This window comes from Microtus ochrogaster, unplaced genomic scaffold, assembly GCF_000317375.1.
Source record: "Microtus ochrogaster isolate Prairie Vole_2 unplaced genomic scaffold, MicOch1.0 UNK11, whole genome shotgun sequence".
Lineage (NCBI taxonomy): Eukaryota > Metazoa > Chordata > Mammalia > Rodentia > Cricetidae > Microtus > Microtus ochrogaster.
Window position 1 is genome coordinate 6,039,277 of NW_004949109.1, and position 11,054 is coordinate 6,050,330.

The 11,054-nt window shown below is 53.3% G+C and overlaps 1 protein-coding gene across 2 annotated transcripts; it reads right to left on the bottom strand.

Annotated features, from left to right (window-relative positions):
- Nucleotides 1-1,277: 1,277 nt before the first annotated feature.
- Evx1 (even-skipped homeobox 1) lies at nt 1,278-4,446 on the bottom strand. Of its 2 annotated transcripts, XM_013353544.1 has the most exons (4): nt 4,020-4,446; nt 2,764-2,769; nt 2,344-2,594; nt 1,278-1,817 (listed from the first exon to the last, which is right to left on the bottom strand). In XM_013353544.1, the coding sequence occupies exons 1-4, from the start codon at nt 4,444-4,446 to the stop codon at nt 1,278-1,280; spliced, it is 1,224 nt and encodes a 407-aa protein (XP_013208998.1). The 2 variants fall into 2 exon arrangements, with proteins under 2 accessions (XP_013208998.1, XP_005366651.1); XM_005366594.1 differs by lacking the exon at nt 2,764-2,769 and having other exon boundaries at nt 3,993-4,446.
- Nucleotides 4,447-11,054: the final 6,608 nt, after the last annotated feature.

Consider the following 11,054-nt stretch of genomic DNA (forward strand, 5'->3'; position numbering starts at 1 on the left):
ATTCAAAAATAGTAAACATGCTCCCTGATACCAAAAAAAAATGTTTAAATGCTAAAGTAAGAATCGTGTTCAGCTTTTATTGCAATATGGTTAACAAATCATAACAGCAAATTCTTTGGGCTGCAAAGGAAAACCCCAGACCAAACCAAATTCATGCCCTACAGAAAGAACCACTCCCTCCCAGTGGGGTGAAGCTTGCATTGGATGATTAAAGTTGTCCTTTTCCTCAAACGCTGGCTAAAGGATGGGTATAGGAGTCCGCGGGTGGCTCCCTAATAAACCCAGTGAAGGGTAGAGACAGGGTCCTCCAGAGTGCTGAAGGTTTCTACGGGCAGGTGAAAGCCAAGGCCTTGTCGCAAGGTGCAATGTGGGGAGACAATGAGAGGGTGTAAGTCTCCGTTCCCTAAGATCTTCCCAGGGTGCCTTGTTAGAACAGATCAGCAGAGTGCCGATCATTAGTATACATACATTCAACATTCAACCTTCCTCACACATGACTTGCTAATCGGGGTGTGTGCTGGGTTAAGGGAGAAGAGGTTGGTCTCCTAAGGACCCTGGAGCCCCTGTAGCTTCCCTGCAACCTGAAACAGAAATAGAGAAGGCTGGAGTGGCAAGTTGAGAGAGTCACAAAGGCAGGAATATGGAAAGAGGTCAGGGGCTGGCAGAGGCTAGATCAGAAAGATGCTGGGCTCCAAGAAGGTGAATCAGCCCCAGGTTCCTTGCCAAGGGGCAAACTTCTCCCTAGCAGTAAATCATCTCTCCCCTAAATGGCTGGTATGTTGCCATCAACAAGCCCCCTGCCACGCTTTGGAAAAGCTCCTGAAGATTAATCTCTACCTGCTCTGCATACACAGCATTTTGTTCCAAGAGACCGCGATTTCCCTTTTCAATGCTTGCCCTTGACAGGAGAGTGGGGGCCCAGGTACAGGGTATGAGGGGCGTGGGGGTGGGTTGTTGCTGCTGAATTTTGTTTGGCTGTTGAACCAAGGCCTCCACCTCTGATAGCGCTGTGGTTTTGGTGGAGAATGGCAAAGACCGGCCTCCCCAGAGGAAGCTCCCACAACGTCTGCTTTCCCACCCCATTCCTGCTCCCAAGTAGATGGCCACTGCCACTTCCGGGGCTCCTGGATCCTCTAGACTGAGTTCTTTGTGGTGCCCTCTCCTTTCTCCCCTCTGCATTTGGGAAGAGGGTTGGCAGGAGGGACGGTGGAGGAGTCCCAAAGGGCCCCCACCCCACCCCCATGGCGTCCTGCAGCCAGCAGCCAGAGGGCGACCCCTTATCTTGTGAGGGGCACCTCCTCTCTCTGGTCCAATGACACGGAGGAGGCCTTGCTGAGCACGGAGGGGGCGAACGTGAGGAAGGAGTCCGAGCGGGAGGTGGAGGCACAAGTGAAGTCCGAGGCTGCAGCGGCCCGAGGTGCCAGCCCATTGGCCGGGCTGCTGTGGCAGGCAAGGCAGGAGCAGGGGCCGCCGGCCGAGGCGCCCAGTCCGTGCGCCGGGCCGGGGTAGAGCGGTGGGTGGCGGAAGGCGCACAGCAGTTCGGGTCGCGGGTAGGGCTGCGACAGCACGCGGAACGTGTCAAGCGGACGCAGCGGGCTGCTGAAGGGCGAAGCGGCAGCCGAGGCCGCGGACGCTGCACCCAAACCCACGGGCGAGTAGTAGGGCAGGGGCAGGTGCGACGGGAAGGGATAGGGCAGGCCGCCGGCGGCCGCCGCGTGGCTCATCATGTACGTGTAGAAGGCGGGGTCGGCCGGGTGCGGCCACGTCATGGCCAGCCGCTGACGCTTGTCCTTCATGCGTCGGTTCTGAAACCACACCTGGGGAGACAGGAGGGGGGATATTGGATGACTGCAAGAGACCCAGACCCAACTCGGGATGAGCACTGGGAAGCAATACCCATAGGGCAGGGAAGAGCCAAAGCCAACACTGCGCCTGAACAAGAGCAGGTCACCCACAGCCATTCCAGATTGAAACCGTAGGAAGGAGAATTAGGGACCTGCTCGCCTTCCCCACTGTGAGTGAAGGTGCAAATCGCAGGACCTGCCTTGATTGGTGTGAGGAGGTAAAAGGCATTCCCCCAGATTTATGTTCCATTTCCTCCCTGTCCTTTGAGACACTTCCTCTAAGTCACCTGCCTCGGTAGACTATTTGCCTAGGAAAAGGACAGAGTCACCTCGTGGCAGCAGAGGCTGCCTAGGGACTGTCAAAGGGCAATTCTGCACGGCCCGGATTGGAAAAATCCAGGCCTAGACTCCCCGACTGCAACTCAGGAGATAAGTGATTGCCATTTCCTTCCTACTAACCCTGTTTTATGCCCGCCTCGAGCGTCCTAGACCAGCATACCTTGATGGTAGTTTCAGGAAGGTTTAGGGCTGCTGCCAACTCGCATCTCCTCGGCCTTGATACATAGTTCTCCCTGTAGAACTCTTTCTCCAGCCGTGCAATCTGCTCCCTGGTGAAGGCAGTGCGGTATCGGCGCATCTGGTCACTGGCGCTGCAGGCCAGGGTGCCTTGTGAGCCGCTACTGCCGCTGCCACTGCTGCTTTTGGGGACCTCGCTGCCACTGTTAGGACTGCCGCCAAGTGCATCAGAGCCTGCACAGGAGCCCAGAGCACACAGGTGCATACACAGAGACACAACACAAACACAAACAATACTGACTTCAGGCTGAAGGAGAGCCATTAGGAGAACCCTTCAGCTACCTCAAGTCACTGATGGGGGGGGGGGATGGCGGACTCTGGAAGCATCGGCTGTTTGGAAGACCTGGACCTGAGGCATGCTGGGTCTAACCGCTTCCAATCTCCTTTCCCCTTCTCTTGCCCCTGGGTACAGCAAAGGGCATAATCCCTGAGCTCTCTGCTCCGGTTGGCAGGGATGGCCAAGGATGGCTGGAACACTATGAACTCTTGAGGTTGGTTAGTAGATTGTGGATTGTTGGGCATGCAGTGAGAGCTCTTGGGTGTGTGCCAGAATTCCTGCACAGGTGTGAGAATGTGTTGGGTTACATACATTGCAGGAAGGGTAGATTTGAGTGCAGGTTGTGAGGACAGGGTACAGTAGAGAATCTAGGTTATGCTGGTGACGTGTTGGTCGGAGAAGGAAGTAGGTAGTCAACAAGGCCGTGTTGGCCTAAAAGTAGGTGCAAGCCTTTCCCACCCATTCCCACGGCTTTGTGGAGGTGTGTCTGCTGATGGGCTCGGGTTCCCAGCTTTTCATTCCTAGTAGATTCTGTTGGTGTAGAGAGAGGCTCCCTTCTGAGCTATCCACCCCCACTCCCATTAGCTCCTGGTGAGAAGGTTTCTGTAGTTAAAGTATCAACTCCTTAGACCCACCCCAGAGAAGGGTGGGGCTCTAGCCCCCTGCAGCTGCTTTTCCTTTGGGTGGAGAAGTGAGACTGAGGGAAAGGGGGAGGGGAGGGCCCAATCCCCGCCTTTTCAAATGCAACCGGAGACCAAAGGCAATTAGACCATTGGGACCATTTCCGACCTGGCGCCGCCAGCCCGGGAAGTGACAAGGTAATTTGGACCTCTGACCGACGTGCAAACTGGTCGGAGGGCTGCAACACTCTGGAGACCAGAGTCCGCCACGATTTTACGGTCCTTTATATACTCTTGGCTTCCGCGCCTCCATGTGCCTTGCACCCCTCCAGTCACAAACTGCCCAGACTAGCGTTTGATCTTGCCTTACCCGATGCAAGGTGTCTTCCCTGCTCAGCAAAATCATTGCTACAAAAAGCTGGGGGGGGGGGGGTTGGGTTGCGTTTTGGATCCCTCAAGCCCAAGACTTGCTTCAACCACCCTAATATTCCTGAGAGCTGTCACTCTGAGTCCCACGAATACGATAACACAAGAGACCCTACACACACCAACGTGCAGAAAGCATAAGAGTTGTTCAGGTGTCCCCCCACCCCACCCCAGCCATCCTGCCCCAAGGGAAAGGAGTATCTTCCACCTGCCCTGAGATGAAGTAAAGTGTGGGCGCAGTGCGTGGACCGGGGAGCGGAGGGGCAAGGTGGCTACCTTTGCTGTGCTGGTACTCGGCGTTCCCGTTGGCGCAGTCCGGGGTGCAGCTCACCTCGATTTCTTCATAGAAATCCGATTCGGTGTCTGAGCTACTGGGTTGCCCTTGGCCAGAAAGGCTGTCCGCGGAGGAGACTGGGGGTCCCGGGCCAAGCACGGCGGCTCCGGCGGACCGTGGCTCGGCGGCCAGCCCTGCAGCACCGCCTGCTAGTCCATCGACCGGCTCCTCCTCCGGGCCTCCCCCGCCACGCTCCCGGGCAGACGGAGGGCCGGCTCGCGGGCTCAGGCAACCGTGGGGCACCATCTTCTCTGGCGGTTCAGGCAGTGGGCTGCTCACGGCTTCGGACAAATTAGAGACCCTTTTACCAACCAGAGTGCCAAGCTGACCCCCATCCAGAAACAAAACCATGTCCTTTCGGCTCTCCATCCCCGGGCTCTCCGGAGGGGGGAGGGGGATGGCCCCCAAGTAAGCTCCAACCCCAGGCTCCTTGGGATCTTGGCTGAGAAAAGGAGTTAAGGAAGCCAGGAGACTAGGCGGGCGCCAAGTAGCCCCAGCGCGGTGTCTTTGGCGACCGCAGAGATGGCAGTGGGGAGCTAGGGTCACCTTGTGATGCGAGCGCTCCTCTGTGCCGCACCGCCTCTGGGAGGAAGCCCCATTGCCCTCTTCTTTCTAAGCTGTCATCCTCCTGCTGCAATCGTCATTACAGTACCGCTGGTGACGCCACTCGGCGAACGCAAGTGGATAAATAGAAACGTCTGCCACAGCGAAGATGAAAGGAGACCCGCAGCTAATGGCTCGGCAGTGATGCGCCAGGTGTGGGCCTCGCTCGAATGGGGAGGAGAGTGTGAAAACAGAGAGACACACACACTGAGAAAGGGAGACACCCAGGCAGAGAGGATGCAAATGGAATTCCGCAGACAGAAAAGGGAGCGCTTAAGGCACGCAGCGAGTTCCACTGGGGCAGCGGGACTCGGTAATTGAGAACGCTTTTGAAATTTTATTGTTGTTTTGACTTCTATTTTCTTAACTTGGTGTTTCGATCTAATACTAATGGAAGCATTCGTAGCTGCTTTTTAGACGCTGCTTACAAACCCGGGTTCTCTGAGCATTAATGCAACCGCCTGTCCTTCAAGCCGGCTTCAAAAAAATTTTTACAAGCTACTGAAAAATGTAACCCCCCCTCAGGGTTGTCTGGAGAGTTTGCGGTACCCCTTCCTCCCTCGTCTCCCCAACCCCACCTGTCTCTTTTCTAAGAATCAAAGTTTATTTTTCTTCCACAAGAACCAAGAGATAATCTTTTTTTCCCCTCTTAAAAAACTGGCCTTGGGTGCTGACTCGGTATTCCAGGATTTAAGAAGAAGAAAATCCCCCCCCCCAGATAATCTGGTTTAAATTCGAAGTGTTCGATGATTCGTTGTTTTTGTTGTTAATTTTCTCTCCCTTGCTAGACAGCCTGACTTGACTTGGCGTTGGCTATTCACAGAAGAAAACATCTTTTGGTTCCTGCGGTCTCCAGGCTATTTCAGGTATGTCGGATGGGGAAGGGGTCTGAGTGGTCTTTCTTTTTCTACGGTGTGTTTAAAATATTTGATCAGAGGCAACGAATTCCACAACAAATGGCTTGTTCTTAAGGAAGAGGCGCTGGCAACCAGGGGCCCTACTCTGGTGGCACTGAAGGATATCAGGTAGGAAAGGGTGCTGGCCTTTACTGGAGGTTTTAGAGCAGCTGTGGATAGAGTGGAGAGTGTGACAAATGGCATCAGCAGGGTTTGAACTTGTAGGGTCCTCTCTAGGGCTCTGCCCAGAAGAGATTTTCTATATCCAAAACTTGAGGATAGAAGAGAAAGTCGTTGAAATGTCCTGAAAAACCAGGTGATCAGCAACTGGGCTGTGGAATTCTGGGACTTGCTGTTTTGGAGAGGGAATAGACTCTCCTTGGAAGCCTGGCAGGTGGGATGGGTCTTTTTCATCTTCTAGGTTTAGCTCCCCTCTCTCTGGCCCCTCCGCGGCAGTTTCCCCCAGTGAGCAGCGGCCTGCCCACCTAGCTGAAAAAAAAGCTCCTCCTCTCTGCCTCTAGGCAAAGCCCGGGCTTCTAGGAAAGTTTCTACAACTTCTCTCTCTCTCTCTCTCTCTCTCTCTCTCTCTCTCTCTCTCTCTCCTCTCTCTTCCCTTGTTCTCATTTTCTGACCACTTTTCCTTTCCTCAATCTTTCTCATTTGGGATTAGGAAACAATGGAAGAAGCAAGAGGTGGGGGCTGGGGATGGACGGTTTGCCCCCCCTTACACACCCCTGCTCTCCTCTTCTGCTATGATGCCGCAAATATTTGTTAACCTTGCCTGTAGGACGAGGGCAGAGGACCATGGAGGACAGTGTCCAGTAGGTATTTCCACTCCCTATGAGTCCCCAAGCCACCATCTACTGAGCACTGTTAGCCCAGAAATCTAGAGAAATATTTCAGGGGTCAAGAGTAGTTATGTCGGGGGTGGAGAGGGGAGGGGTGATTGTGGGGCCTTCTGCCATAAGGAAGTAGCCACCAATTCTGGCTTGTCCCGCCTTCCTCACTGCAGCCAGAGCCTGTGTGCCCAGCACCTTGCTTGCTCTCTCTACTGTCTGGGTCTGTCTCAGGACTATGTGCTGTTGCTGCTGCTGCTGTTGCACCAAAATCTTCAAGAGCTGCCTCTGTGTGACACCCACTCTCCCTGCCCACCCCCCACGAACAGACCACCTTCTCACAGCCTCCTCAATGCCCTCCCCCTCCTAGGGAGGTTGGTCCCTAGAGTGACACTGGGCTTCCCTGCCCCGCCCCCAGCTTTGCATTCAATGGGAATGTTCGATGTTTGATCCTTTTTTACTCAGTATTTTCCCTGGAGATGAAAGCAAAACAGGGTTGTGAGATCAAGGGGTGCCACTTAGTCTCCTTCCTGGGTCAGTCTTATGGAGCAGGGCTTCTCCTTACATCCCCAGGAGGGGGGGCGGGCGGCAGCTTCCTCTAAGCTCCTGATCTGGGCTTCACGGACATCCCTCCTCGGCCCACCCCCACCTCCATTCCTCTCTAGACGTCAGGCCACCTTTTTAAAAGCAGCCTCCGTTTGTTTAGATTTTAGGTCCCTACTGATTATCGTCCCCCCCAGTCCCGCCCCAGTGCTTACAGGAAAAAGAAATCCAACTAAATGTCACTTCTAAAATAAGCAGTTGGCCGACGTCAAATGAAGAGAGGTGAGATTTTTATTTTTTCCAACGACAGTTGAAAAGAGGGTGTTGGAGTAGGGCACGTTTTCGGGTTTGTTTTGTCTTAGGTTTTTGTCTTTGTTTTCCCCTGCGTGGCAAGTGTGCTAAATTTAATCGTCACTGTCGTTGTATTATGAAGGTTGTTTAGTGCACAGAGGAAGAAAGGCAGGAAAATTCTGATAGTGCTTGAAGGAGAATAACCCTTCGAAAACGAAGAGGGGGCAACAACAGTCTAAAATGAGTCCGGTCCCGGAGCATCCCTCTCCCCTGCCGCCCCGCCGACTTGCCGTTCTTTCCCCCCTGCTGGGGCGACAGGCTCGGGTGCCGCCAGCTTCTTGCGGCCGATTGAAATTCTCTTAACTTCAAAAGCTGCAGGCTCGGCTTCCGCCTTGGCTAGGAGTGGTAGAGGGTGGCTGGGAATCCTGGAGCGCCGACGGGAGATAAGTCGCGCCGGTCGTTTTAAATGGAATCTGAAGCACTGTTTCTGCTACAAGTCGCGTGGACCCTGGGAAACAGCTTCGCTTCGCTTCTTTGCATGAAAACCCAGCTCCGGAGAGAGGAGGCGGCTGTTGTGGGGGCTGCCTGGGCGATCCGAGGCCCACCAGGCGCGGTGGACAGCGGTCTTGAGCATCCCCAGCACCTTCGAAGCCTGGATCGCGGAGCTTGCGCCTGGTGAAAGGCAAAGGGTGAAAGTCCGGAGACCTGGTGCTGGAGCTAGAGCCTCTGCTTCCTGCCGGTGGGTGGGTGGGGGCGTTATCAGAGAAAAAGAAAAAAATTAACTTTTCTTTGGTCAAATGTAAGAACAAAGAGAGCATCCTTTTTAACTAGTAAGAGTCTCCCAGCTGTCGTAGATCCTCTCCTCTGGTCCTCTGTGACCTTCCAAGCTGTGTTGGGGCTATTCCCTGGAAGTTTCTGTGAGGCTTGATCTCTGCAGCTAGAAGGGCCGGCAGTGGGAGTGTCTATCAGCTGTCCAGGCCTCTTTTGGAGTTCAGAGTCACTGAGTGGTGCCCCTTGGGGGGGACATTACCCCCACCTCTTGCCGGGAGAACAAGATTCACTGGAAGTCAGACTACAGGAGCCCAGAAATCAAAACTGAATGGATTACCTACCCCTCTTCTTCCCTGGGCATAGGCTGGGGGTGGGGGTGGAGTGAGGAGAGGTCTACTAAGGACAGCCGCGGTGGGCAGCACAGAACCGTTTCCGCTTAAGAAAGTTGACCTGGAGGCTTCTGAAGTCCGGTTTGAACAAGTGCTCTCTGCCTCTGGGCCTCCTGATGTATCAGGACACAGGTATCAGTGACAAGGAACTGGGTGCTTTCTGCCCCCCAATGCCTGATGCTTTTAAGAACCCCCAAAGGCATCCAGTTCTGCCTTTTCTTTCTCTGTTCCTTGCCCTCCTCATCTTCCGAAAACCAGAGTCTAGTGGCTTCCTGTTTCTGTTCTGCCATCTGACTAGAGGCCCATATCCCTACTCACTATGAGTACCCACAGCAGTCTAGAGCAGAGCCAACAGAAAGGATTGACACCTGAGGCCCTTCCTAAAATGATGCAAATCCCCTCCCTTGGAACAAGGCCTGGATGAAGCCTATGCACTTTGTTCTCTCCACCTGCATACAAAGGCCAAGGCTTGCTCTAACAGAACGGGCATGGTCTCTTAGATCATTACTGTTCTGAAACTTGCTCTTTTGGGGGGGGGGGTCAAGACTGGGTTTCTCTGTGTAGCCCTAGTTGTCCTGGAACTCACTCTGTAGACCAGGCTAACCTCGAACCCACAGAGATCCACTTGCCTTTGCCTCCTGAGTGCTTGCTGGGATTAGAGATGTGCGCCACCCCAGCCTGGTGAGAGCTGCTGTTATCACAAAGCTGTTGACATCTATGCTTCTTCATCTACAGAAGAGTTCATCAAGGGTCTCTGGTGGGCTGCAGTGCCTTTTCTCCCTCAGATGTAGGGTGACCTAACAATTAGCATTAGCCAGGGCTTGATGACTGTCAGGCCTAGGCTCCTCATAAGGTCTTCTTGTCTTCTTGCCAGTCTTGAGGAATCCCTCAGCAATGACTTCTTTTCACCCTGTTGAGGTAATATTCCACAGCCCTTTTTTTTTTTTTTCTTTTTTGGTTTTGGAGACGGGATTTCTCTCTGTATGTATCCTGGAACTCACTTTGTAGACCAGGCTGGCCTCAAACTTACAGAGATCCACCTGCCTCTGTGTCTGCCTCCTGGGTGCTGGGATTAAAGGGGTATACCACCACCACCTGGCCCCTACAGTCTTTCTAGAATCTAGCCAGGTCTGGGTCCTCAGCATGTCCTTCCCAGCCTCCAGAGCTCCTCCTTGGAGAAAAGAATCCAGAGTCACACTGATGCCACCCCTCCACATCATACATTTCTTCCCAAGAGGACAAAGAGTCCCGTGGTAAGATCAACCACTGTTCTGTTTTCTGTGGGTTTATGTTTTCCAGCCTCGGCAGGCTTGGGGTGGACAGCACAGAATGAATTATCCCTGGCTTGCAGCCCAGAAGCCTAAACAGGAAGGCAGTATATGCACGGTTAAGAGGATGCTACTCTCCTCCCTCTGCCTTGAAGTCCACGCTCAAACCAGGTTCTGAGGCTGCTGTGTTATCTGTGCGGTAGAATTCTTGCTGGCATGCTGGAGACCCTGCTTTCCATACAGTGCCAGGCACTGGCTTTGAGGCTTTCCTCCTAAAAAGTCAGCGTATGGTTTTCCCCAGGGTCTTTTCTCTCCTGCCTCATTCCTTGATGAACTCAGAAAGGGGGTAGAACAATGACACTCTGGTTACTCCCCTCCAACCTGCAGGGGAGTAAAGGAAAAAGAAATAGCTGTAAACCATTTGGAAACACTCCCTCTACAAGGTGGGGAATGGCAGCTGGGTGAAGACTGTGCAGGAGTCTGCAGGAGAAAATAACCACTGTGGCCAGGCACGTCTTTAGGGCCTGAAGGCAAAAACGCAGACCTTCAGGATCCAGCTCAGAAATACCCAAGTGTCACTATAACCCCTGATTTGGGACACATTAAGGCATCCCCCTCAGACCATTGCAATCGACTCTGAGTGCTTCTCCCCTTGCCACAAGACCAGTCACACAGGGCAACCTGAAACTCACTAGCCTAGCTCCAAATCACAGGCGGCGGCCTGCCAGGGTGCTGGGATTTACAGGCCTGTGTCATCACCATGCCCAGCCAACTACCACAACACATTTAACTCCTTGGGAATTATAGTCCCATAGATATCTGGCAACGTTTTTTTCCTAGAGAATTCACAGAGGTCCTGAAATTAGTCTTTGGTTTCTGGGATTTCTCTCCCCTCCCATAAGATACTTAGAGCTACCATACTCCAAACAGAACGACCTAATCCATTTTTAGGGAGATAAATATGTATCTGGGTCTTTTTTTTTATATGGCAGCTTCCACCCTCAAACTGTCCTCCTGATTGCTTGGCCCAAGGGACAAAACCTAAGTGTCTGGCCAGGCCTGCTTATGCCAGGACTGGTCTGTACACATCCTGCACTAAAAACTTCTAGGCTCTGGCCCTGTATCAAGGAGAGATGGTCTGACTGAAGCTTTCCTAAAAGGTGGGACTTGACTCTGGCTGACCGGCTATAGAGATAAAGACAAGAGTGCCTGGGACTGCCTGGCTGTTACCACATCACTCTGTTACTTCGGGACTTCCTTTCCCAGCCCAGGGAAGGGTGTCTCTGCTTTTGTTGGTTTGGTTTTTATTTTGTGATTCTGCAGCTAGAACCTGGGGCTTTGCCTGAACTAATCAGTCACTTTGCTACCAAGAGGCTTTGC

Excerpts from the sequence above, each read along its gene's own strand:
- Evx1 (XM_005366594.1), bottom strand. The coding sequence starts at position 4,446 with ATGGAGAGCCGAAAGGACATGGTTTTGTTTCTGGATGGGGGTCAGCTT. Across the intron at positions 2,595-3,992 it reads CCTTGCCCCTCCGCTCCCCG|GCTCTGATGCACTTGGCGGC; the intron begins GTCCACGCACTG and ends GCTCCTGTGCAG. Across the intron at positions 1,818-2,343 it reads TTCCTGAAACTACCATCAAG|GTGTGGTTTCAGAACCGACG; the intron begins GTATGCTGGTCT and ends CTGTCTCCCCAG.